Here is a 27936-nt window from a genome sequence, read left to right as displayed (position 1 = left end):
CATCATGCAAAAGCCAACTGTATTTCTATATACCAACAATGAACAAGTATAAACCAAAATCAGAAAAACAATACCATTTACAGCAACACCACAAAAATAAATATTCAACAGAAAATGTACAGGATGTATGCTGAGACCACAAAATGCCGATGACAGAAACCAAGGATGAAAAGACAAGCTGTTCACAGACTGAAAAAGTATTTTAAGTGTGCCAAGCTCCCCTCCAACTATCTATGTAGTCAATGAAATTCTAGTCAAAAGTGAGTTTTATACATATAAGCTGATTCTAAAATTTACATGAAAAGGTAAAAGTAATATGAGTCAAAATAAATTCAGAAAAGGAAATACAAAGCTGGAAGAATTAAGGCACTGGATTAAGACTTCCTACAAGTTCTGGTCCTCATGGAGTCGGAGCAGTCTGCACATGGGCCCATGCCAATGTGCTTCCCCAACAGAGATGCAAAGGAAACTCAGTGGAAAATGAGTCTCTTCAATGAACGGTACTACAATTAGACATCCATCTGCATGCTCTCAAATACAAACAAAAGGCAGACAGCCCATAGTTTAAACGGTTAACTGGAGATGATCATAAATCCTCATGCACTGTGTCAATCATGAAATATTTTAGGAAACACAGGAGGAAATCTTTGGATTTCTTAGACAGGACCTCAAAAACGCACAACCCATAAAGAAACAAACAGACCTCACCAAATCAGAAATAGTGCTCTGTGAAAGTGTTAGAACTGAAAAGACAGGCTGCAGTTTAGACTAGGAACAGCACATCTGACAAAGACTGCATTCCTACAATGTAAGCATCATAAACGCCCCAGTAAAAACTCCACTTCAAAATGAACAAAGGACTTGAATAGACTTGTTGCCAATAAAAGATATCAAGGTGGTAAACAAGAAACTGAATTGATATTCACCAACAGCCATTAGGAAAATGCAAATTAAAACCATGAAGTATCTCCATACAGCCATTAGGGTTGCTAAAATACACACAACACCAACTGTTGGCGAAGACTCCGCCTAATTGTCATCCTGTTGATTTTCTAAGCACTGAATAAATGTGCTGACCAGTGAGTTTGATCTTGTGGTTTTGGACAGACCTGCCTTCCCCTTTACTCAACAGAATAAATGGCACTTCGTTCACCACATTTGAATGAACCGTAAATGAAAAATGAACTCTGCGTGGGAAGAATCTTCTAGACTTGGACTATTGTGCTCACTGTTTCCTCAGTGTTTAAAGCACTATTCATTTGTATTTAGTCTTTATTTTGACCTAAAGAATTGGCAAGGTCTTCTGAACAGGTTCCCATAGTAAGCTTGTCAGTTTCTCAGGCCACATAATTTAACTGTCCTTAGAGTAGAAGACCTGGAGGATATGGCAAAGTACATGGGCCTTACTTTAGGTGTGTTCAAGGCAATGGTGGTTTGATGTGCCCTGTCTGCCTCGTGGGTCACCCCAATTCTAAGGGAAAGAGCATCAGGTGCTATCAGGACCAGAGCCACCCTGCACTAAGCTAAGCACTTACTTAGTGCCTGGTGGTTTTGTGGTAAAATCTCCCCCTGGCTGCCCGGGTCCCAAGGTCATGTTGAAGGGCATTCTTTCCCTGATCAGATCCCAGCACAAGGACTTTCTCAGGTCCTTCCACTCCCCACACAGCAAGCATGGCAGAGCCTGAGGAGTGGTCAGGCTCAAGGACTAAGAGTAAATAGCAAAGCTCTGTCACAGGCCAGGTCTTTCCAAGGAATAGGCTCCACTTACAAACAGGACTGTCTGGCATCAGAAACTCTGGGTGGAATACCATCTGGCCCCAAGTGATCTTGAGGCACACTGCAAGTGAAGGCCCAAGACATACTGCTACAGACCAACATTCCATTAAAGCGCCTAGTCTTCACAACAGCCACAGCAGGCTTCAAGGTATATACTTTATTAAACTACCTCACAAACACTAGAAACTAAAAGTCAACTGAACTGTAACAATTTATTTACAGAGTACTACCTACAGACCAATCAATGTGACCCTAGTTCTTTCGATAGCCACCCACCAAGCCCATCCTCCAAACAGGGCTGGCAGCACCTGACAAGCAGAGGATATTGATATCCACCTGAGCAATGGCATATCAGACAGAAGAGCACCAGCCCAACACAGAAACAGGCAGACAGGCAGGCAGGCAGACAGACAGACAGACAGACAGACAGACAGACAGACAGACACACATAGGCCCAGTCCTGCCAGGAGGACTGAGGACCTGCCTCAGGGCTTCTTCAGGCTATAGGCCAGGCTGCTGGGGACCCTACTGGCTTTTAGAGGCGGTGAGTTCCAAGCAGCAGAGCTAGTGCGCTTGTGGTAGCGGGGTTTGCTCTTCTTAAAGATGTCCTCCAAGTCCAGTGGGAGAATGGTTCCGAAGAGCTCTGCAAGGTTCGGGGGTTGGTAGTACTGGTGGATGATGGCCTGGCTGAGCTGGGTACCTGAGGAAAACAGAGGCCTGGATCACTGCCTGGTGCTCTCTGGGAGCTTCCCTGATCCTCCCTACAGAGTCCAGCCACCCTCTCCATACCAGCACGCCCTGCCCTATTCTTATCTGTTCCTCTGGAGGCCTCCTTCTTCTGCCCATCCCCTCCCAACACTAATCATGCTCTTACTTCTATCTTCTTAGCAGCCAAACCCAAACAAAGCACCCCAGGAGTAGGCACAGGCAATAATTTATTCTCCCCATTTTTTTAGGAGGAGCCTTGTCCAAAGCACATGGCAGGTGAATGGCAGAATAAGTGTAAAATCAAGCCTGTCTCCAGATCTTAAGCCTTCTTGCCTGGCTATCCCCACCAATCTCACAGATCCTAAGGCTGTAATAGCAGAGCTATTACAGGGAATCACAGCCCTGCCAACCAGGCTGAGGAGGGAACACACACTCAGGGCTTGCTCCACGCAAGGTACTGTTCCTGAATTACTTCTCTCTCAATAATCATCTCAGCTGGGTCTTAATATCATATCGTCTTCACAGATACAGAAACTAAGTAATCCAACATCAAGTACCATCAGGAGACTTTGCTGGCCACACTGGCCCCTGTTTGAGTGGCTTAGAAAAGCAAGAGTCTAGTTACTTGCATGGGATTCAAACAAGGTCAGAGTCATGAAAGTAACTTTTCAGACTGTCCAGTGCTGACCACTGTGGGATTGGAGGACCTTTCTTTTGAGGTCAGCACCCTGTGCTAATCTCAAGTTCACCAATCCTAAAAAACACCCTAGCAGGCCAGAGAGAGCATCACACCACTACATAAATCTGAAACCTTCAGACTCAGGGCAAATCCTGCTCTAGTACCAATGCCCCTCTCCTCATGACCATTCCTAGTGCTTAGCATTCCAACCAAACCCTGCTATGCCCTCAGTTGTATGCTCACCCACAGGTGCTTGCTCGGGTACAAGTCTCAAGAGCCCTCCTGGGCCAGACTCTGAGGAGGGGCCTCGAGTCCATGTCACATAGCTACATTCAACAATAATAAAGAAACTCATCACCCTTCATCCTATTCATCCTCCTACCTCTAGGAGCATGCTCAAAGCCCAACACAGTCCTCTCAGGCCAAGGCTAAAAGGCTCTAGGCACTAGCACATCAGCCTATACGCCTGCAGCAGCTAAGCCACCACTTCTACAGCCCACAAAGGTGAGGAAAGAAAGCGGCCCAATCCTCAGGAGCTCTGGACTCTGCTTACCTCTGGCCCAGGAAGGAATGGGTTTCCTGGGATGAGCCTCATCATCTGTGGAGTCATCACTGTTTAGGTCCATCCCATAGTTATCTGTGCTGATCTTGGGGTGGGATCTGGGTCCTTGTGGAGTCATTTGATATGAGGTACAAACAGGAGACTGGAAGGGAATCAACACGGCCATTACGCCCCTCCCCTGCATTCCTGGAGGGCACTGACACTCTGGTCACCTCCACCCACTTCTCAAGCAGAAGAAAAAAGAAAAGCTTTTGGGTCACTTTTTCATTTAAACAAGTCAGGCAATATAAAAAAACACTTTGTGTCACGCTGACTTTCTTCCACTTTAGCATGTCTCTCCCTCAGAGATGCTTCAAGACACACCATGACTTCAACCAGACCTCCGTTCCTTCAAATAACTTCAACATCTTCACTTGGTGGCAGGGATAATATATTTTCGCTCTTTCTTTCTTTTTTGAGACAGGGTTTCTTTATGTAACAGCCCTGGCTGTTCTGAGCTCACTCTGTAGACCAGGCTGGCCGTGATCACATAGAGATCCGCCTGCCTCTGCCTCCTGAGTGCTGCGTGCTGAGATTAAAGGTGTGCGCCACCACCGCCTTGCCTTTTTTTTTTTTTTTTTGAGATAATGTATTTTCTAAACAATTTACTCATTCATCAACAGGAGCTTGTTAAATCCCAATGTGATTAACTGAGACATAACCATCAAATGAAAGAAATCTACATGTGTTAAGGCAGATGTCTAGAGTAAGTATAGTAGTGCACTCAGAAGGCAGAGACAAGCAGATCTCAGAGTTCCAGGCCAGCCAAAGCTACATAGCAAGACCCTTTCTCAAAAAAAAGTTGTGTAATTTCTAAGTAACATTCTAGTTTTATAATATTAAAAAACTATGCATTATGAAAAATAGCAAAAAGAGAAGTTAGGTATAGGCCTACATGCCTGTAGTCCCTACAACTAGGAAATTAAGGATTAACATTTGTAAAAATTTGTAAAAGAATTACAAATTTGAAGCCAGTCTGGGTTACAGAGTCAGACCATGTCACGAAAAAAGGGGGGGGGGGGAGACTGGTGACTTGTCTGTCCTCTTGGTTCAGGCCCTACCACAGCCTGAGCTTATAAGTAAACAGAGAATGGGGCAGGGTCTCTCCCACCGGGGGCACAGGCCTCACCTGCACATCCACAGTCACGTTCAAGACCTTGCTGGCTGCTGCTGCCTCCTTGGCTTTCTTCGCCTGCTCTTCCTGCAGTCGCTGCTCAGCCAAGCGCTGCTGCTCTTCCTGGGACCCAGCCAACAACAAGGTATGTGTGTCTCCCCTCTCCTCTTGCCACTGTTACCGCATGTGGCAAGGCAGGCCTGTCTAAAGGGTCTCTAGCCCAGGCTTCCCAATCCTCTCACCTCACAGCTTAGAATAGACCCTATAGGGAGCCCATATTCCCAGCACCTACCTTCTTTTTCTTCTCCTCCAGTTCCCTCTGAAGTTGTTCCTTCTGTAGCCGCAGAGCTTTCTCTCTCTCCTGCATCTCCCTGAGGAAGGACCACAAGAATCTGTGAGGGCAATAGTGGAACCCTAGCCCCATTCCCATCCCAGAAAGGGAGGTTAGGCTTGGTGGACATGCCTTTAGAGAATGGGACAGTAGAACTGGACGCCAGAGTAGAGCCAACAGCTAGACTCTCCAAAAGCAAGATTCTGAGCCCGACTTTGGAGTCTCAACATACAGCCCTTTGCACTCTTCCCTGCAAGTAAGGTCTCTGAGCCTCAGCCTTGTCTTTTTCACACCTTTCCCCCAGCCTGGTCATAACCACCAAAAAAAAAAAAAAAAAAAAAAAAACATTCTTCTATATGTCCAAATAACTGATAAATACATTTTAAAAATGTTCAATGTTCTTTGCTATCAGAAAAAAAAAAAAAAAAAAAAAAACAGCTCTCAGCTCCACCCACAGAGGGGAGGGATTGGGGATGGGTTATGGTGTCACCTCCACACTCAGGAGCTTGACCTCTAACAATTCATTTAGTCTCCCATTTTCTTCTGTAAAGCTTATAGTTGTTTCTATGCCATAAGAGCTTCAAGTAAGGATTAGATAAGAAAACCTGCAGAGCATGTAGTTGAGAGCTACCAACCACAACACCCATCACCTCTCACCAAAGGAAGCACAGGGGCCAGGGCTAAAGATGCCCAGTGTCCTATACTGCACCACAAGCTTCCCTCCTGCTCATGATGCCTGTGGCAGCCTTATGGAGAAGTATCAGTCTGTCCGAGGGTTCGCCCCACCCTACTGTATCCACTGAGAAAGACAAAAGGGGTTAGCACATTCTGGTGGGAGCAGAACCAAACATGGAGTGACCCCTAGTTGTTACCCCTGGAGTCACCCACAGCTAACATATACCCTACTTGGTGGTCCACCGGCTGTAGGCATCTGGTTTTGAAGCCAAGGGAAAGCCTACCAATCTTCAGGCGAAGATGAGAGCTGCCAAGCAATGGCCGTGCTGCCTCTCATTCTCCACACGGGACAGTAGTGAATGGCCAGTGGGTGGCCTCACCTCTGGGCCTGAAGACGCTCCTGCTCCTTCCGCCGCTCTTGCTCAGCCAGCTGCCGCTCCTGCTCACGCTGTTCTGCCAGCCGCCTGGCCTCAGCTGCCCTGTGCCGCTCCAGTTCCTCCTCCTTCTTCCGCTGCAGCGTCTCCTGATGGCGCCGCGCCTCTTCCTCCTGAGTTGGCAATGCACTGACTAGCCAGGGGCTGAGGGCTGCTCCTGCCCACAGCCCAGGCTCCTAAGGCACTGGACGCCACCATGACATCAGCTAGAACTCAGTCACCACGTTCCTTGGCAAGAGAAGTTTTGTAAGCCATGGCCAGACTGAAAAGACATCTGGCAGCTGCTGCACAAGAACTAACGAGTAAGAGTGGAGCCTGGATTTAAGCTGTGTACAATGGGCAAGCCATCTGACCCAATGGTCAGTTTCCCATCTGTAAAACAGGACAAGAGCAACACCTGCACCTCCTGGAGCTGTTGAGTTACCACACATTAATATTTAAGACATGTCTATCACAGCAAAAGTAGGCCATACTGGTTAGTACTAGAACATTTGTTCCCCGTTAGAGCAAGACTGCCAGTTCCCAGGGAGAGGCAGGGCCCTACTCTTCCAAGCATAAGACTCAAGGATGGAGGGTAAGTGCAGTCACCTGCAGGACATTCAGCATATACCAGGCATGGCATGCTTCATATACATTAGTGAACTTTGCTTTCAACTACAACCATATCAACAAGACTGCTGCTACTTGAGTAACCTGCTAAGAAATAGCAGCTGTGAGGTGAAGCCAGACACCAGATGTACACATTTAATCCTCAAAAGTCAGAGTCTAGAAAAAGTCACCACCACCACCCAACCTCCAAGTCATCAAGAAGATCTAATACATCTACTCTACAGAATGGGTGTGTCCAGCTAGTCCTCACGGCATGGAGGCATTCAGGGCCTGGCTTACCCCACTTCTTCCCTGTCCCCACCTGTAATCGCACCTGTTGGAGCAACTTGAGCCTGCGCGCCTCCTCCTCCTGCTTCCTGCGTGCCTCTACTTCCTCCATCCTCTTGGCAGCTGCCTTCCTCTTGGCCTTCTCTGCCAGCCGCTCCTCCTTAGCCTGCAGAATCCACATGTGCTCTCTGGAGCAGCCCCTCACTCAGCATGCAGAGTGAGACCCAGAGCTCTGTGGTAGGTACCCCCCTCCCCCATTCCACTACAAACCCTGCTTGCTGCTCAGAGCCCAGGGAAAAGGCACAAAAAGTGCCCAAGACTGCCCACTCACAAAGGGCTGCTGGGAAGATTTAGGGCAAACTTCCAGCATTTAACTTGCCACAGAAGAGACTCCAAAGCCCATGTGACAGAAAGCAGAGGTATATAGAGCACCCAATCAATGACTTGTAGAGGTGTCTAGTCCCATACTTCAGGCTGCCAAGCCTAAAGTACATGGACCCCAGCAGGCACCACCCACCTACAGTCTCGCTGCCCATCAGCCCAGAATCACCTTCTCTGTCTTCTCCTCAATCTGAGCAAACTTCTGCTCAATCTGCTTCTTCTTTTCCTCCTTCATCTGCTCCACCCGCTCACGGGCCTGCATCACTTTGCGGAGGCGCTCTTCACGCTTCCTGTGGGCACAGCATAGTTAAGGAGAGCCTGACTAGGCTGGGGCAAGCTGAACTGGTAGTTGGGACACTTACAGCTTCACCTCCTCCAGACGCCGCCGCTTGTCCTCCTCCACTTTCTGTCTGCGCAGCTGCTCAGCCTCCTCCTTCCGCCGCAGGTTCTCCAGGCGCTGGCGCTCCTTCTCCTGCAGAGGGCAGGGGGGAGGGATGTGAATGAGGACACCCACCAACCCCAAAGGCTGCCTGGCAGTGTGCACCAGTTCTCAACCAGACGTGGCAGCAGATGCCTCTCAGGAAGAGATGCCCCAGCACATCTTAGGCAAGCACAGGCATTCAGTTTCTCCTTCCAGGTGGACCTGAATGCCTCCCCAAAGCCCAGCCATAAGCAACACAAAAAGCTGCCTCAAATCAGAGGTGTGTTAATTATAATTATATAAACAGCTTGAAGAAAAGGTGAAAGACTAGGAATGCAAAGAGAAAGGAAGGCAACTTACAAAGTGTCCGCTAATGCTCTATTTGCGAGGGCAGGATGGAGGAACGGTTATGTACTATGACTTTCAACACATGCTAGGATATGCTCATGCACCACTCTTAAAAAAATAAAGTACCATCAAATGTTAACAGTTATACAGGCTAGTGAGCTCCATCAAGGATGGAATGTCTTTCCTTTTAGCTTCCAAATTTCTTGTGACATACATGCTTGTGTTAATAATTTTTAAAACAATGTTAAGAGATAGTTAGCTGTACAGCAGATCAGTGCTGGCATCACCCCCCAGGCAGATCCAGAAAGTCCATGGGGGCACAATCATATCTATACACAAGAGCAAGGGTGCAGAGGGGCTCCAAACTTTCCCTGGCCAAGGACTAGACTAGTGCTTTCCAGCACACACAAGGTGTTTCACAACCATCTGTAACTCCAGTTCCAGGGGATCTGATGCCCTTCCTGGCTTTCCTGGGCAACAAAGCATTCAAGTGGCGCATGGTACACAGACATACATGCAGATAAAACACCCTTTCATGTGAAATATGTGTGTGCAATAGAAGACACTGCCAAAAAAAAAAATTTTTAAAGCCAATTAGGTGGTTTTTATAAGAAACTTGCTTCAAATGCACCAATTTAGATAGGTTCAAAAATCTTATCTGGCCAGGCATTGGTGGCGCACACCTTTAATCCCAGCACTGGGGAGGCAGAGGCAAGCGATCTCAGCCTGGTCTACAGAGTTCCAGGACAATCTCCAAAACAATACAGAGAAACCCTGTCTCCAACCCCCCCCCCCAAAAAATAAAATCTTATCTGGAAGGCAGTAGCTAACCACCAAAGGTAGCATATGACTCAACACAATTCACAGGACATCCTCCAAAAAATATTCGCAGTGACTCCACAGGTGTGTGGCGGCTGAGATTAGAGGATGAGGATGCTGTGGACGTCAAGGAGTAGCTAAGAGCTTTCTGTGGGTAATGAACTTGGCCATGGTCTATATCCCAATTATGGTAATGACTACAAAAATCATGCTAAAATTCATAGAAACACCTTCCCCAAAATTTCACCACACTGAATTTTTTTAAACAAAAAACATTTAAGAGAGAAATGGAAAGAGAGAGGGACATCAGGACCTATAGAAGCCAAGCTGAAAAGAAGGTCCTGAAAAGCACCTGTCTTTGAGGAATCCACATGGAAGAAATGGGTGACCTTTACTAGGTCCCTGGTTCTCCAACTACCCAGACTCAAGAAGGAAAATGGGAACCAGACATAGTGAAACACACCTAGAATCCCAGGATTTGGGAGGTAAAAGCAGGAAGATTAGAGGCAGAAAGCCAACCTGGGCTACTTGAGGCCATGTCTTACACACACACACACACACACACACACACACACACACACACCAGAAGGGTCACACTCCAACTTTCTCTCCCACCCTACTGTACATACGTGCTGTCCTTGGAAAATAAAACATTTCAGAAGCAAAGGCTGGGTGGTACCCAATGTTCACCACCACCACTCTCACTTCTCCTCCTAGAGCCAATCAGACTCCAGCCTTTCATTCTTAAACTTGAATGTTAAATTTCCCAGCACCAGCCAGAGCATTTATTCTATTGATTATTTGACCAGTGCTTTCAGAGTCTTTCATATTTCAGAATTCATTCCTCTTGTGGCCCCGATTTCAAATGAGCTTTGGTCATCTATGTTCCCAGAACCACCTGCAAGGCCCAAGCAAAATGGGAGGAAACTATAAGCTGGAGTAGCCCCTTCTGCCTGGAGGCTTCACCTGAGACCTCTCCCTGCCATGTGTCCCCAAAACTACTTTACATCCAGCCCTGCACTCAATCATGCACACGCACTCTCCAAGTCACCAGACCTCCTGAAGCTACTCACTGCTTTTTCCATTTTGTAGCTGAGAAAACCCAGGTGTCCAAGGCCCAGAACATTTCAACCTTCCCAGTCTCTGGTATCTGAGCTATACCCACCAGATGCCCTGTACAGGCACTTGGGCTCCCCAAAGCAGGAAAGGACAACTTCCAGTGCCTCCTGGCTATGCCCGGGATACCTGTAAGGCCCCAGTCAATACAGAGAAGGGAGGAAATGAATGGCCATTTGAAGAAGGAACAAGTCAAGCCTTCTTCACTGCCAGGCACAAAATAACTCCACCAAGCCACACAGTTGGCTAACAGACTGGAAGGCATGCTGTCACCTCGAACAAGCAGAGGGGAGAAGCCTCTCCTCAGGACAAACAAGCTCAGCACCCATCTGGCCAGCTGCTGAGACCATCCCACATGCCAAGGCATCAGCTAAAGACAGAAGCCCTCCAGATGTCTTCCCAACTGTCTTCAGGAGCTCTATCAACAGGGGCTGCATGAAGGTGAGAAGCAGGCAGGTGTACAGAGAGCTCAGCCACCCAGGACATCTTACATGACCTGAGCAACAAGCACCCCTTTTCCAACAAAGCCCTGAGCAACTGTTCTGGCTGCAGCTACACACATCCCTTTCCAGAAAAAGCAGTATTCTCCTCCTCCCTGGCAATTCCTTCTGTAGTTTATGGTCAAATGCACCCCAGAACCCATCATAGAATAGAAGTGAGCCAAAGCAGCTTTAGATTGCATACATAATAAAGCAACCTGTGTCCTCAGTATGAACTTGGGGGGGGGGGCACCTGATTAACATCGCATTGCATGTACATACATATTGTTAAAATTATTATTGGATGTATAACCCATACCTGTATAGGTCAAATTTTTAACTGTCAATCAGAAGTTTATCAGAATAGAAAACCATCTGCCAAAGCAACCAGCTCCCCTTTCTCCTAGACCCACTCAGTCTCCTCTTCCCTTGTAGTGTTTCTACCCTGCACTTTTAATTTTAAATCCCAGACCTCTGAGAAGGGCAAAAGCGCCTGCCACCAAGATTGACAACCTTGCTTTCATCCCCAGAACCTACATGATGAAAGAACAGACTTAAAACAAAAAACAAAAAAACCTGCCCTCTAACTTCCTTCCATAAATGTCCCATAGCAAGTGATCGCACACACATGTACACACATACCCACACACACACAAGAATAAAATAATTTTAAAGGAAATCACACTCTATCTGTATGCATGTGTACCTTGCATTCTTTAAACAGATGCTAAGAAGCTAAGACATAACGTCTACACAGCACTGCCAGGCACAGGGAACAGGACTGTGGGGTGCCCCCATGTCCTAGTTCTCCAAAGCTCTTGATCACAGCAAGTGACCCAGACCAGCTCAGCCCAGCTCTGAGGTGTCTGGGAAAAGAACAGCATCTTTGGTCTTGTTTCCAGATGCCAATGACAATAGCTACATTGTAACCCACACAGCGGGACCCAGCCCCAGTTTATAGCTACCAGTCCTACCCCATCACATTCCCCATCAGGACTACGACCCAATAAACCTCTGGCTCTGGACACCAGAGACATGTCTGTTCTTTTCTCAGACCCTCAGACCCTCAGGCTGGGGATGAGGAAGTAGATGGCTGTGGGAAGCACTTTTAGCCGTGGCCTGGATAAACACTGCAGGTCACCCCCCACTGGTGTCCTCCCTGTAGCAGGGTAAGGGCAGAGGGCTATCTCTACAGTGGGAGGATGCAGAGTCCCGGAACAGTTGGCTCTCACCAGCTATCCTGGTGACTCACTCCAGTGCCCCCACATGCACATCTGCCTTCCTAACACTCCCGCTTGCGGTTAGTGCTTCCACGGGGGCTGTCAGCTACACAGTGACATGGATCTAGCCAAGAACTAGTGCAGCTCTGTTAAGGGACAGGAAAAGGCTTTACTTACAACAAAGCTGCACTGTGGAGAGGAAACAGAAAAACACCAAGAGTTAATGCCAAGGGGTGTCCTACAGGGCAGGCTATGCACCTATCTGTGGCAGTGAGTGTGCTCAGGGCTTTTCACCAAACACACTGCTACCTCACCTCACCCAGTCCTCCCTCCCAACAACAAAGGTGTCTTCACCTGCTCCTCCCACCACTGGTCTGTGACATGATGGCCAGTGTTAGGTCTGCTAAGTCAATCCTCCCACTTTCCAGCCTAGAGCTCACCAAGTTTCTGAGTCACAGTCCTGGGTCCATAAGGTCAGCACAGCACCACAGTATTGAAGCAATCCCTGGCTACAGAGGTTTTAACTGGCCCACACTACTTCCAGCAAACTAAGAGTCTTCAACCACACTGTCCCAGCTCCAGCGAAGCACAGCCAGGGGACAGGCTCCCTTACCTTAGGGTCCACACGGAGGGGAGTGTTACGTTTAATGAAGGACTTCATGACACTGCTACGGGAAGCCAAAGTAGGGGTCATGAGCATCTGGTTCTTCTGCACTGTGTGCAAGAAAGTCCGGAGGGGTCGTACCACCTGCAGACCAGGGCCAGGGTCAGCAAAGAGCAGGCAGGGCACACACCAAGCAAGGACAAGAACCTGCTTACCTTGTTGGCTGGACAGGGTGGGGAAGGGGTCTTGTTCTGGGGGGGTTGAAGCTCCTCATCCTCTGGCTGCTCCTCATCCGGTTCACTCATTGCCTGCTTGTAGCTGCGTTTCCTTCTGCCCAGGACAGGACACATCATGAAGAGGACCCAAGAACCCACCTCATAGCCCTATTACATCCTATAAAAATCACCCTTTGCAAACAAGTCTGGCCTCAAGCCACAGAACTCCAGACTGGAAGAGACTGCAGACCAGCCCTTTGCTGCCCAGAAAAATGTCACTGGCCAGTCAAAGGTCACAGAGCCAGAAGGATGAGGAGGGACATGATTACCCATTCCCAAACCAGCATCTACAGCACCATGCTGCTTCCTTTGTTTAGTCAGAGGATCGAGTCATGACACCAACCAAGAAGCAGAATGCCTGGCCACATACCTACCCTCCCTACAAAAGGACCCCAGCTTGGTTCAAACCCCTCTGGAACCCTCAGAACAGAGCTGCCTGCACACCCCTTCCCAGGTGCACACCTGACACTCTGAGGTGCTTTTCTGTGTCCATCTGTTTGGTCAGGCTTGGCTTCTGTGAAGAGAGCAATTTCAGAGAGGTTGTATGGATGATGCCAGTGGAGTATACATGCAACTTTTAGGGAAGGGGTACAGCAGCAACAGTTACAGCAGGAGCAAGGTAACCCAGGGAGCATGGTAACCCTAGGGTGGCCAATGGCAGAAACACCAATCTAAGCAGTAACTAGCCTTGAGCCCAGTATACTGGCCCCCAAGTCAGGTCCTCCAGCCCAAACCCTTGTCAACAGTGACACAAATGACAGGACAATATCACCAATCTACATGCCACTCCCTCTATCACAAAAAGCTATGTGCAGAAACCTTATAACAAGCTGTAAACTCTACCACAATCAAACACACCTCTCTTAGCCTGCAGTTGGTACCTCCATGACAGGAGAAAAAGGTTCCTTTCATGGGGACATCATACAGGGCATAGGACATTCTATTTCACACCAAGAGGAAGTGCCCTTTAACTCCAAAGGGTCTTGTAGCAGTCCTGGGAGCTTTCAGGCTGGCACAACTATCCTTGGCCCCTTCATAAACAGGATGCTTTGCTCAAACCTTACAGCTGCCATTTCTTTACACTAGAGAAATCCACCTCCACAGAGAAACAGGAGCCAGACTCCAAGAGCCTACTAGTAGCCTGGGAAGCCAGGCAGGGCTCCTGACCAACTGCGAAAGCCCACAGTAACCCGGCCCTTTTTCAACTAGAAGCGGGAGCAAGAAGCTAGGTAGGCATTCAGAGCCCAGCCTGTATTTCTTCATGAATCCCTTGGAGTGGGCACCTTCAAACCTTTGCCTCATTCACGCCCTTCCCTCTATGCTTCCTAACCAGCCATCTATAGTTACTCATGGGATAGTCAGCAGCAGCTTTAGCCAGAAGGTCATAACCTCTTCAGGCTTAATTTATCTTTGGCCTACAGACCAGAAAATGGGGCTCTGTATCCCAAGAGACAGGGCCAGGCCAACTCACCTTGCTGCTCTTCAATGGATGCTGCCTGGCCACTGGCCACAGGCTTCAAGGTAGGCGTACTAATCACAATCTTGGTGGCACTGTGGCGCTTTGAGGTACAGCCACTGTTCTTGGAGACCTACAGGAAAAACCAAGGCTTGAAGAAGCCCACATGGATCCTGAGCTCAGGATAGCTGCAGCACATAGCTTCAGACCTGGAGGGCTCGAGTCCTACCCATTTCTGGCCTGTGGTCTTACCTCTGTCTCCTCTGCTGCCTCCTCAGATTCAGCCTCCTCAATGGGCTCCTGCTCCAGACTGAAAGCAAAGCACAGCACTATGAGAACTTTTAGTTAATTTCCTCAAGTTAGGGTCAATGTTAGGTGACCAGACCTGGACCACAAACCAACAGTCTAGGCTGGATAGGAAGACAGCAGCCATTACTAGTGGCTTCCTGAGTAGAGAGTGATGTCAGTTTCTGAATTTTTTTGGTATCATCCTGTCAAGGATCTCATTTGGGATGGGAACCTGATCTGGTCTGGAGCTTCAGTGTCCCCAAAGACTTATGTATTCAAGGCTTTGTTCCCAGAATACAGCTAGTAGGATGCAGTGGAAACTTCAACAGGTGGACCTAGCTGGAGAACTTTGGCTTATTAGGGGTATGCCCAAGAAGGTGAGTATGGAACCACAGCCCCCCTTCTCCTATCAAGTTCCAGCCATGAGGTAGAATAGTTTTGTTCTACCACACTCTTGTCATGATGTACCATTCCTCCAAAGCGGCAGAGCAGACTGGTCACTAATGGAAGGCTCTACAACTGTGAGCTAAGATAAACCATTTTCCTTTGTAAGCTGAATATCTTAGTCATTGTTCCAGTAATACAGTGGCACACAAGTACTTTACCCAGGTCAGTCTTAATCTATGGGGTCCAGAAAAATCCCATCTCTTTTGAAACCTGCTCACTACTGGGGGGTTGGGGAAGCAGCTAAGCCAAAGGTTTTCCCAGACCCCACTTCCTCATCCCAAGCACTGAACCTCTGCCCCAAAGTAAGGAAGGGCTAGTTTAGGATAGCAGAGTAAGACCTCTGAGAAGTCAGTGTCCTGGCCCTAAGTAATGCTAGGTCTAATCCAGACAGGAAGCACCCCTGAATCCCAAATCACCCCACTTTAAATGGTTGTTATGCCTCATTTACAGCCATGGAACTCATGAGCTAGAGCTGACAAGTGATACAGATGGAATGTTGTCTAGAGACCTGACAGTCATGTTGCTTGCTGCCTGGTTACACAGGAACCAGGCTAAGGGAGCATGGCTATCAGGAGTGCTGTGGAGAGTCCAACCTCCACCCCCATGTGCCCTGACCACCCCTGTGGGAGACACTGGCATGGAACTTACCCAACTTTCTGAGGCACTTCGACATTCAGGAGTCTCTCCAGGTAACTGTGACCTGAAGAGAAATTGGGGGAGGGGGGGATGCTATTGGAAACCAGTCAGCAACCAGACCAAGAGATCCAGGAAGTTTTGACAAGGGCATAATCACTACTCCTTTCATAGACACACACAGGCCTCTCTGTGCCCTGATCTCACCCTCATTCATCTTCACACGCCCAATGCAGCTGTTAGCTTTATGCCACTTGTCTAGCAGGCACACCTCCACCTCTTCACTAGGCTAGCAGTAGCTTGGAAAGATGGATGTCTGAGTAACACTGGGCCCCAACATAAGCAGCTTACTCACACAACAAATATTCCAAGTACCTGCTATGTATTGGGTTCTAAGTCGGGTGCTAGAGGCTCAAAGCAATGATAAGGAAAACTAAGGCCACTGCCCGGTCTTCCTACCAGCATCAGGTGATCTTATACAGTAAACTAGGGTACGAGCAGCCATCAAGTCAAGGATGCTGAAGCCTAGATAGGGAGACCTGAAATGAAGCCAAAGGGGAGGAGGAGGAAGAGGAAGATGCTGTTTTTCAAAGTGTGTTCTCCAACTGCTGGAAATACTTGAGACCCTTTTGGATATGCAAAGGTCTTAACTAGTTTCACCACTGTAAAGTGTGACTTTTCCTTCTTACTATATTAACATTAGCCCAAACAGCAACAGAGCCAAGGAGAAAATGCTGAAGCTTAGTACCCATCAAGGCTTCATTCAGCACCAAACCCTATCATCCTATCACACCCAGTAAAACAATGCCCAGTTTCAATGAGGGAAGTCCTTGGAAAAGTATTAATTATACGTACGACGGTTCACACCTTTAATCCCAGCGCTCAGGATGCTGGGACAGAGGGATTGTCACAAGTTCAAAGTCAGCCTGAGCTTTATAGTAAATTCTAAGCCTCGCTGGACTACAGAGTGAGATGGGAAGACACTTAACCAAAACCACAAAGTGAAAGAAGGGGCTTGGGGGCCTAGAAAAAGTCCATCTCCTTCCTGGGTCAGGGAAGAAGGCCAGAACTAAGCAGACAAGGAACCAGGGCTGCCCTGGGCCAAAGAAAAACAAGGAAGAGAAGAAGGTAACAAGCTGGAGCAACAATTGGCAGAGCTCAGAGAGAACTGAGCAGTGACAAGAAGCAGGAGTTTCTCCTTTCTGGGCTATGGGATCCAGGCTAGGGGCCAGGAGGGAGCAGCAACAAAGTAAGACTGGCAGCTAGCTATAGGTGCTACCTTGAGGGGGGTCCATGGCCAGAAGATATGTTCCCCTCCTCTGCCCTTGCCTCTCTCTCTCTCTGGTAACTCCAAGCTCCTTGATTGGAGGAGGGATGAGGTAAAAAAAAAGCCAGAAGACACCCAAGTGAACACCTAACTATTCCATAGCACAAAGACTTCCTGGAATGTTAGGCAGCCCCTGCATGCCAGAACTGGTCTAGTGTCAAGAAAGTGGCCTGGCCTAAAGACTGAAGACTGAGGAGGAGCTACCCTCCAATTAAAAAAATGGCCATGAGGCCTGAAGGATAAAGCTGACTACCTACACAGCTGGACTTTCTAGAAACTGCGAAGCAGTGACCCTTGTCCCTGCCTGCCCACTAATGACAAAAAGCTTCCTCCTGGGGAGTGCACACCAGATCAGGAGGACAAAAGGCTTCAGTCCTCTGTGCTCCACCACTAGAATCCTGAGGCCCCTGAACCATCCTTTACCGCCAGTCCCCTTCTCCTTCCTACTCCCCTGCTGCAGGTGTGTCAAAGCTACCTTAAGGAAAACCCAAAGGACATGCTATCTGAATTGCCCACCCAGCCCCACCTCAGAACCTGGCATCAGAAAAGCATCAGGAAGCCTTTGCCTTGCCTTTTCTCACCCCTCAAGTTTCAGTAACACAGCCCCAGGTTAACTTGTCTAAATGAATTACTGAACATATACCATACCCAAGCACTAAGATGAGTTCTCCAACTCCACTCAAGGCAAATGTTATTACCATTTCTGACAGGCAACTGAGCTTAAAAGAGAAGGTATACCCAAGGTCACCTGGGGGCTGAGTGACTCCACATTCTGGAGTCACTTCCTCTATCTCAAGAAGGAATAGGATTGCTAGGCTTAGGATTAGACAGGCTTGCTCACACATAGCCCAGAAGCCCATCCATGGGCAGGGAAGGCTTAAGGAGAAGAGCAACAGACAATGCTGGTCCACTGTTAGGAAAACCGTCACTAATTTGAAGCAAAAACAGGAAAGGAAAAGACTCGAACCAACAGTGTCAGTCACCACTGCATGTGTAGATTCAGACAAGTCCACCGCCACTGGCCACCTACGAATGTGGTGGAACTGACAGACAAACCACTGACAAGTTTGAAAAGGAGGCTACTGAGATAGGAAGCAGCTCTTTCAAGTACGCCTGGGTCTTGGAGAAACTAGAAGTGGGAGCATGGTATCACTACTGACATCTCCCTGTGGAAATTTTACCAGTAAACATGTGACTATCATTAAAGACCCAGGACACAGAGATCTGATCAAAAACATCAGTGCAGACATATCTCAGGATGGCTGTGCGGTCCTGATTGTTGCTGCCAGTGCTGCTAAATCTCAAGCTGGTATCCCCAAGAATGGGCAGACCTGTGAAGATGCCCTTTTGACTTACATTCTGGGTGTGAAACAGCTGATTGCTGGTACCAACAAAATGGATTCCAACAAGTCACCCTACAGCAAGAAGAACTATGAGGATATTAAGGAAGTCAGTACATCATTAAGAAAGTTGGTTACAACCCTGACAAGGTAGCATTTATATCTTTCTGGTTGGAATGCTAACAACATGCTGGGGCCGGGTGATAATATGCCTTCATTCAAGGAATTAAAAAGTCCCCATAAAGATGGCAGTGTCTTTGGGAACACACAGCTGGAAGCTTTAAATTGTATCCTACCACCAACTAGTCCAACTGACAAGCCTTTGCAACTGCCCCTCCACAATGTCTATAAAAGTGGTGGGTTACAACTAATCACTGAATTGAACTAGAATCCAGTTGCAGAGAAGGATGAAAAGAGCAAAGGGGTCCAGACCAGGCTGGTGAAACCCACAGAAACAGCTGACCTGAACATCAGAGAGCTCTTGGTTCCCAGACTGATAGCGGGGATACCAGCATGGGACTGATTCAGACCCCAGGAACATGGGTTTCAGTGAGGAAACCTCGGAAATCTATGGGACCTCCTGTAGTAGTTCAGTACTTATCCCTAGCATAGATGTGAACTTTGGGAGCCCATTCCACATAGAGGAATACTCCCTGAGCCAAGACACACAGGGGTGGGCCTAGGTACTCCCAAAGGATAGGATAGACTCTGATGACACCCTATGGAAGACCTCACCATCCAGGGGGAGCAGAAAGCATATGTGATAGGTAGGGTTTTAGTTTGGAGATGGGGAGGACTAGGGGAGGAGGGGAAGGAGAGGGAACTGGGATTGTTATGTAAAACAATTTTGTTTCTAATTCAAATAAAAAAATCTGCAAAAAAAAAAAAAGTGGGTTGATATACACTATTCCACTAGAAAAACCGAAATCATGAAATCTGCAGATACACAGATTGAACCAGAAAAGATTGTACTGAGTGAGGTAACCTGGAGTAACTGCAGGAACTAGGAAGGCAAAAAGGGGCTGGTGGGGTGGGGTGGGGGGTGTAGAGAAACGAATAGCAGGGTAAACATGATTTGAACAGGGAGATGGAGGAAAAGAAAACAAAACAGGGGCCTTAATTAAGAGAAAGCTGGGCATGGTGGCACACACCTTTAATCCCAGCACTTAGGAGAAGGACCTCTGAGTTCAAAGACAGCCTCATCTACAGAGCGAGTTCCAGGACCACCAGAGCTACAGAGAAACCCTGCCTCAAAAAAAAAAAAAAAAAAAAAAAAAAAGGAGGGGGTGTATGAGATTCTCCCCAATTCCTCCTACCCTTCTCATAGCTCCAGGCTCATCTAGCCCTGTGGACCCTCCCCTGGACCAATTTCAGGGCTGAAGAAATCTAAGAAGGACCTGTGATACCCACCCCACCCCAAGCCTCCTGACAATCCAAAATGGACAGTGTGTCAAACCTCCTGCTGCATATGGTCCAGACTGTCTCTCCAGGCTACAGAGCCTAGAGCCAGGCCAAAGAGAACCTTCTAGAGTGTGGTATCTTCACCTGTCTGACAAACCCCAGCCCCTCAGCACCTGCCTTCCTGGATGGAATACAAGTGGGCTTAAGTCTCAATTTCTGGACTCTACAGCTTGTCAACCTCTGTTTCCTCTTCTAAAAGGTCTAAACCCTGAGGAGCCAAAAGTACTTTGACACAGACATAATGTCTTACATAAATCTCACAAAAGCCAGGTGAACTTACTTCCCATTTACTATGAAACTTGACCTGTCCTTTGACCTGGGTCTTGAAGGAACCTGAGCTAACCTCTTCTCTATTTTTATAGGATTCCTAAGAACCTCCAGCTATCACTGGACTACATCTGCTTTAGTGGCAAGAAGCTCCAGGCAGCCCATCACTTATTACTTGGTATCTCCATGTCTTTGTGCAAGATGTTTCCTTGGCCAGGATAGGCAGTGCTATATTTTCTCCACCTGGCCAGAGCACAGCCAGCCTTCAAAATCTTCCCTCAAGTATCCACCCACTCAGACAGCCAACCCTGACTCTCGGGGCTTCCTACTCTCCTCTACGGCTCACAGGATCTATTCTCCCAGGGCATTGGTCCCCTGGGCTTAGATTTGACCATAATGAAGGCAGCTACCAGGTACCAGCCTGCATGGTCTACATGGCACATCTCCACAGCAGTTTCACCATCAGGAGTTCCACACAGTGACAGTGAATTTAAGTCTGTCACTCTAAAACAGCAATGAGGGATATACTGACTGGGGGAAAAAGGACCATGGCAATACTGGGGCTAACACATTCTAGGCCTATTTTCTCATCTATAAACAATGCTGAACTAGATCTGTCACCCATCAATGGCAGCCACTAGCTACATGTGGCCATTTAAATCTAAATTGAAGAAAGTGCAATGAAAATTAAATCCCAGGACCAGTGAGATGACTTAGAAGTAAAGGAGCCTGTTGCCAAGCCTGTCAATCTGAGTTCAATCATCGGGACCAACACAGTGAAAGGAGAACTGACTCCTACAAGTGGTCCTCTGACTTACACACACACACACACACACACACACCATGGCCAGTGTGTGCATGTGCACATACATACTATTAAAAAGAAAAACAAACAAACAAAACCTTAAAATTCAGATCCTTGGTAGTACACCCTTATAATTCTAAGGGGAGGTGTGGCAGGACCACATTTGACACACAGAGGCAGGAGGACTTTAAGTCCAAAGCCAACCTGAGCTACATAGCAAGAGCCTATCTCAAAACAACAAACAAAAAAAATAAGGGTTGGGGGCTACTTCTCAGTAGTAAAGAATCTGCCTCACTCAAGAGGCATAAAATCAGCTTCTCCATCAGACTAGACATATTTTCAACAGCCAGGCACAGCTAGCTAATGGCTCCATGCAGAATTCACATGGATATACAGAAACATATCACTGAAGGCTCAATGGAAAGCTCTCAGAAAACACCCCACACCTGCCCCACACTCACAGATGATTCGGGCGGAGGCCTCTGGCTCCTTTTCAGCCTTCTTGGCAAGCCTTCTGCTTGACCTACGACTAGCATTTTCTTGCCCAGCCACCAAACAGTATTTTTTGGCTAGTGGCACTGACTGAACATCCCCAAGAGGGCTCTTGGCTGTGGTGGGCAAGATGTTATTTGGCAGGATAGGAGAAAGCACCCTTTCCTGCCATGGCAAGTCTGGAGAGTCCTGCAGGCCCCGGGAGGCCCGAGCAATCTTGAGCTTGGAAACGGAACGTCCTGCCCCAACTCCTCTGTTCTTGGGGCTTTGGGGTGTAGCCTTGAAGGAGCTCACTGCAACAGATTCCAGCTTCCCAGCCTCTGCCTTCTTGGGTGTTGATTCCTCCTCCGATGTCAGGATGTCTTGGGAAGCTGGAGGAGTGGCTGGAGCTGGGACTGAAGATGGAGAAAGGCTACCTTTGCTCTGAATGAGGTACAGTTCTGCACTCAGTTGCTCTCTGGCACTGACCTCCACCACAGCTTTCTTGATCACTGCGGGAGACCCAGCAGTGGGAGAGGAAGCAGCTGATGCCACAGAGGTTGCCACTGCTGCCGCTGCAGCCCGAGTTACTCTCCGCAACACAGGGGAGCCATTCTCCCCAGCAATAGTAGCCGGCTTCTCCACCTTGTTCTTGCTGCGGAGGCACCGGGTGCCTAGCTGGCTGCTCCGAGACTTCCTCCGGGATAACCTGTTGTGGCAGCAAAACAGAGGCTGAGACAGCCCAGCAGGGCAGGGGTACCCCAAAAATAAAATTAGAGTATATCAATCTCCCTAGTAGCCACCAGCTTCAATGAAGTATGAGCAAAAGACCTGAAAGCAAAATCTGGAGGTTCCAATGTAGACTCTACCACCTCTCGCCATGACACCCCAGTTGTCCCTGAGCCTCAGCCTTCCCAACCATGAATGGATAACAGTGAGTTCCATTACTCACAGAACTGCTGGGAAGAGTAAATTCACACCAACTTCTCAACTGTGATCACACTGTGCTAAGCACCTTCTACAAACTTCACTCTTGCTCTCAATCTACAAGACTGAGATGATGGCCCTAGGAGGCAGGCACCATTACTCCACTTTGGAAAATGAGCAAACAAGAGAGACAGAAATTCATTCCAAGGACATACAGCTGCTTGAAACTGTGGTTGACATACATAACAGGGCTGTCTGATTGGAATGACCAGCATCTTTACCTGAGTACTGTAGTCACCACCATTCCTGCAGGGAACTATAACCCAACAGAGGAGTTGGAAACCAACAACTTGGGCCACACCACTGATGCCTCTCCCCTCCTTCAAACCTCAAATCAAACTCCATCTCCACCTCTGCCCCAAGCACAGAAATTCACACCTGTACTCTGAACTGGGTTCGCGCTTCAATTTTGCCTATGGCAAAAATGTGTCAGCGTCGGGTACCAGCTACCACTGTGCTCCTATCAGCACATTCAGGAGCAAACTCTCCCAGAGGTCTACTGTCCAGAGACCTCCTCTAGTGCAGCCTCCCCAGTCTTTCCTACCTTTTCCTCATGGGATCTCTGTTTTCATCTTGAATGTTAGACACCCGTCTTTTCTTCCGACGGTTCTTCTGAGAAGGAGTTTTGGGCATCAGCTCTGGCTCATTGCTGAATTCTCTGTTAAGTACAAAAGAGTGAACGTGAGGCTTTCTAGGAACTGCTGAGCTGCCCCTTCTCTCACTAGACTACATTCCACCCCATTCTTGGCAATGACAAATCAAACTAGAGAGACCATCACCAGGAAAGCACTCCAAAGCTAAGTGAAGTCACCAGCTGGACACTCAGAGCTTCCTCCTGGTCATATGGCAGGGAAGCAAGTTCAGGCCACACACTCAGAGACACTGCTAACTGCAGTGAACCAGGAGAAGGGCTCAATCGCCTCTTCCCCTGCCCACTGACTAGGTTGGCCCCAGCACACAAGGCACTCAGGAAGGAACCCTGACAGACTATTTGTCTTACCCATCAGGACACCCACCCCAGCATGCCCCTGCTTTTACCTGATGAACATGCGCTCAGCCTCCTCCTCAATCTCCTTGAGCCACATCAAGTCCTTATTGTCTATGTTGCAGACAAAGTCCAAGAGTTTCTGGTCACATAGATCCAACAGGTGAATGGGCCCTGGGGCTGTGGTCCCCATGGTGGCACTGTCTGGTGAAGGTAGGGACAAAAACATAAGGATTCAAGGCTAGGAATTAAGACCTTTTCCAGAGAGAGTCTACCAGACACAAAAATCACACAGAATATCCTGTGTCTAACCCAGTGCATCTCACAATACAGAACCTCTTGCCATTGCAGAATTCCAAATGCCAACCCAGTAGCCTCATCTCACCCAAAGAAATGACATTACAGTGATCCCATTCTTTTGACAACACAAACATGGAGCATGACTGTCTCAATAGGCCCACACTCTAATTCTGATATAAACTTTACAAATGGTCTTTGGGGCTTAATATGACCATGCACTACCTTCCTGGATCAAGGGGAAACAACCACCTGCCATACTCTCTCTCGTTACCCAAATACAGAACTGCCTTACTTTCTTGGGAGCTCTCCTCCTACTTCTCATGGATGGGCACTAAGACATGGCCATCCTGTGTTGGCCCCAGATCCCAGACCATCAGGACATCATATCTAACTGCCTCTTTAAAAAATGACAGTGGAAGGCTAGCAGGACAACTCAGCAGGTTAAGGCACTGGCCACCATACCTGATAACCTAAGTTCAATCCCTGGGACCTACATGGGAGGAGGAGAGAAATGACTCTTACACGATGCCACATGAGTGAGCTAAGCCACACCTGCACCATTGTGCTCATAGTTTCCTCCCAGGTTGAACCATTTCCATCTTCAGGGAAGCTCCTTAAACAAGAAGGTCAACAACTCAAAACAGCTCCAGGAAGTACCTGAAAAGGACCAAATTCACTAGCCCCCTCCTTCTCTGCCAGAGTAAAAATAAAAGCTGAGAGTGAGTCCCTCTCACACAAGGACAGCTGAGCTGCAAAGAAGACTCTCAGAAGAGCCCAGCTGCCAACAAGATTCTCAGACAGAATGAGCTGCAAGAAGCAGAAAGCAGCCAAGCTTCCTAGATGAGGCTTAGACTGAGTCACTTGGAAAGGACACTGTCTAATCTGTTGAGCTGGCTGTAATCTATGCAATGAACTGCAGGTTTCCCAGTTTTTGTGAGTTGTCACCAATTTGCTGGTGTGGGCCTTGGTGATGATGCTGTCTTTGAGTCATTTCTGCTCCTGTAAGTAACCCTAATAAAACTCACTGGTTCACCAAGTTAGACTTTGGTGGTATCCATACTTTGGTATACCGTGGGTTCCCCATCTAGGGTGAGTTGACCCTGGAGTGTTGCATGTCCCCAGGTAGAGTTTTATCACACAACATGCACACATACATACACACAAATAAACAAGTAAATGGACAGCAGTGCTGAGAATGGTGGTGCATGCTAAGGAATGAGGGGTCCACAGACAGGCTCTCCAAAGAAACCTCATACGCCCTCCCTAGAGTTACTGCCTGATAAATGGATAAGGGACAGTGAGGTGAGTGAATGAGAAATGTGTTGCTTTCGGGAAAACCTGTCTATAAATACCAGGCAAGAGATGATGCAATGCCAGTTTTCTTACTTTCTTAAAAATCTGGTGCTTGGATATCTGCCTTATGATCTTCTGTTACTGTCAGAGTGGGGCCCCAATAAACACACAAGGAATAAACAAGAGAGTGGGTGATAGCTACAATACATCAGACTCCACCTTACATAGGGACAGTGAGCCACCACTTGACTTACACTTTCTTTTTTTTTGGATAATATATAACTTTTTTCTTTTTTAATTTTATTTAATTAACATTTTTTCATTTATTTTGCATATGACCAGTTTCCCCTCCCTCCTCTCCTCCTGTTCACTCCCCCTTCCCTCTCCTCCCCATCTACTCCTCCTCAGTCTCCATTCAGAAAGGAGACCCCCATGGGTTTGAACAAAGAATGGAAAGGTAGGACCAAGCTCTTCCCCCTACCTACATAAAAAACTGGACAAGGTAATCCAGCAAAGGTAACAGGTTCCCAAAAGCTATCTAAGTGCCAGGGACAGGTCCTGATCTCACTGCTAGAAGCCTTGCAAACAGACCAAACTACACAACTGTCAGACACATGCTGGGGGCCTAGATCAGTGCCATGCAGGCTCCCTAGTTAGGTTCCTAGTTGGTCCAGAGTCCATGTGCTCCTGCAAGCTCAGGTCAGCTGTCTCTGTGGGTTCCTCCATCATGACCTAGACTTCCCTGGCTCATACAATTTCTCCTCCCTTTCTTCAGCACTCCAGGGACAAGGCCCAGTGCTTGGCTGTGGATCTCCATATCTGCATCCATCAGTTACTGGATAAAGGCTCTCTGATAACTATTAGGAACAGTAATGAAAAAGACATCTTGATGGGGTTAGGGAGAAACCTGATCCAGGGAAACTCCCAGGAATCCACAGGATGACCCCAGCTAAGACTCCTAGCAACAGTGGAGAGGGTGCCTGAACTGGCCATCTACTGTAGTCAGACTACCCGACTTAACACTTTCAAAAGCAAGAGCCACGCATGTACACCTCAGCCTCTCACCTACAAAGGCTACAGAAGGAAGAGCTAGATTACTGATCCCCCTAATCCTTCTGTAACTTAATGCCATTATATGATGTAGTCTCTAGGGTTTTCCTTTAAAGTTCTTCGGTTTGATTTGCAGGGCACATTATCCCTTTGTCCTACAAACAAGTCCTGCCTTCTAGGAACTGTCTCCTGTTTTATATGGCTTCTTCACTTAGCTCTCAGCTCCTTAGGGAGGGCCAGCCCTCCAATCCAAGCCAAGATCTCGCACACAGATTCCAGTTATGTGCTCAGCAAATGAGTGATTGTTTATGTTTGCTTACTGCTACTCTCTACCTACTAAACATTGCTTCCTGAGGGCAAGCCCTTAGTCTTATTTATCAACAAGAAAGTGAATAGCCCTCCAGAAGTCTGGCACTTGTGGAATGAATTCATACATCCATCAACTAATCCTAAAGCTTCCCTTATCACCACCATCACACACAGGGACACTCAGTGAGTGACTCACTAGGCACAGGTTAGGACAGGCCAATACATACCCAAAGCCCCTGAGCTAACTACCAAGGGAGCACTAACTGAGGCAAAAACAAACAGATAGGAGCACGGGAGATATAGGAAAATGCATTAACTGTACAGTCAGCTAATCCCCAGTTCGGCCTTTCCACTGCCACCCCTGAGTCCTCCCATCCCTCTGCACTAGGCCCTGGCAAAGCCCAAGACTTCAGTTCAAGGTCAGCAAAGTGAAAACTGTTCAAGGACACCAAAGGTTTGCAGAGGAACTACAGAAAGCAACAAGTGGGTAATTTAACAAAGCATCTGTTCAAACTTGCCAACTTGTGTGCAAGCTTCTTTCACCAAGTCCAAAACACACTTCTTCCATAGGGAAATGTGCTTTCTAGCAGGCCCTCGCTGAATGAAAGTTAGAAGAGGTGACCCTGAGAAGCCAGGGGTGTAACAAGAAGACTCCTGGGAAACTTCACCTTTAGCCCATTAAAGAACTGAGCACCCAAATCCCACGGGGAGAAGAGAGGTCAGTTCCTTTCCATACATACTTCTGTGCCGTTCATCAGATTAGCACCGCCACTGCCATCTCTACAAAGGGTGCAAGAAGTGAACCAAGCACCTCTCCCCACACACTTCCAAGCACGAAGATCCATCACTATAGTTGCTCTCTCATTCTGAGTCCTACTCCGGGCCAGGGACCCTCTCATTTCCTTCTTGCCACATATTCTAGGGTACCCATGCACATATAAGGTGACAAGAAGTCTAAGTCAAAGTAAATTGGGAGGCGGAACCTGGATTTAAACTGCTCTTGACCACAAGCTGCAGGCCTCCTGGACACTCACTACCTACAAGCTCAGAACGGCACAATCCTGGCCCTGAGCAGCCGGAGGCTGGATGCAACTGCGCTGCTGACGAGACTGCACTTGCGGGAATGACAAAATAAGAGAGGCAGGATCGGCCTCCGGACCTGGGACTGTTCAAAAATGCTGCTCAGCTGGGGTGCGGGAAGCTGAGCAGCCGTTACCGTACAGAGACTCAGGTCCGGGTCCACACAGCAGCCCAGGCTGTGCACTAGGTGTTAGGCCCCGCGTGGGGGAGGGGACATCTGGCCATTCTCAGATCCCAGGGCCCAAGTGCACGGGAAAGGAGGTCACCTCCAAGCCATTCACCATTGAAAAGTGGCCCCCACAGGCAACAAGAGGCAAGGGTGAGAGGTCAAGCCCCGGGCCCGGCTCGGGCCGAGAAGCGGACCGGACCAGATACCGAGCACCACGACCCCGCCACGCCGGCCGCCTGCACTCACTCACCGGCGGGGCCGTGTCTTCCCGGACTACTCCGATTCCAGTCCGCGGCCTCCGCAGATGAAGCTCTCGGCCAAGCCCGACCCTCTGGACTCGGTCTTCAGGGCTCGCTGCGGCCGAGGACCAACGGGGCGGTGAGCGCGGGCGAATCTACGATTTTCAAAACT

General features: G+C 48.2%; 1 protein-coding gene and 1 pseudogene across 8 annotated transcripts; one reads left to right on the top strand and one right to left on the bottom strand.

Moving 5' to 3' along the window:
• Positions 1-27936, bottom strand: Incenp (inner centromere protein). Of its 8 annotated transcripts, XM_027406748.2 has the most exons (20): positions 27776-27936; positions 24147-24281; positions 23378-23528; positions 22884-22997; positions 21343-22061; positions 15697-15748; positions 14566-14623; positions 14329-14446; positions 13320-13371; positions 12798-12912; positions 12592-12726; positions 12156-12167; positions 7938-8047; positions 7745-7865; positions 7229-7360; positions 6265-6431; positions 5171-5249; positions 4894-5001; positions 3717-3867; positions 1-2476 (listed from the first exon to the last, which is right to left on the bottom strand). In XM_027406748.2, the coding sequence occupies exons 3-20, from the start codon at positions 23515-23517 to the stop codon at positions 2262-2264; spliced, it is 2598 nt and encodes an 865-aa protein (XP_027262549.1). In that variant the 5' UTR covers positions 23518-23528; positions 24147-24281; positions 27776-27936; the 3' UTR covers positions 1-2261. The 8 variants fall into 8 exon arrangements, with proteins under 8 accessions (XP_027262549.1, XP_027262548.1, XP_027262550.1 ...); XM_027406747.2 differs by lacking the exon at positions 24147-24281; XM_027406749.2 differs by lacking the exon at positions 24147-24281 and having other exon boundaries at positions 12798-12909.
• LOC103160415 lies at positions 16891-18736 on the top strand (annotated as a pseudogene).

The sequence above is a fragment of the Cricetulus griseus genome, chromosome 3, assembly GCF_003668045.3.
Source record: "Cricetulus griseus strain 17A/GY chromosome 3, alternate assembly CriGri-PICRH-1.0, whole genome shotgun sequence".
NCBI classification, from domain to species: domain Eukaryota; kingdom Metazoa; phylum Chordata; class Mammalia; order Rodentia; family Cricetidae; genus Cricetulus; species Cricetulus griseus.
This window is presented reverse-complemented; position numbering and strand designations above follow the sequence as displayed.

Coding starts and splice junctions, on each gene's coding strand:
- Incenp (XM_027406748.2), bottom strand. CDS start 23,517: ATGGGGACCACAGCCCCAGGGCCCATTCACCTGTTGGATCTATGTGAC. Junction 22,998..23,377: donor GCTGAGCGCATGTTCATCAG/GTAAAAGCAGGG, acceptor TGTACTTAACAG/AGAATTCAGCAATGAGCCAG. Junction 7,866..7,937: donor CGTCTGGAGGAGGTGAAGCT/GTAAGTGTCCCA, acceptor CTGTGCCCACAG/GAAGCGTGAAGAGCGCCTCC.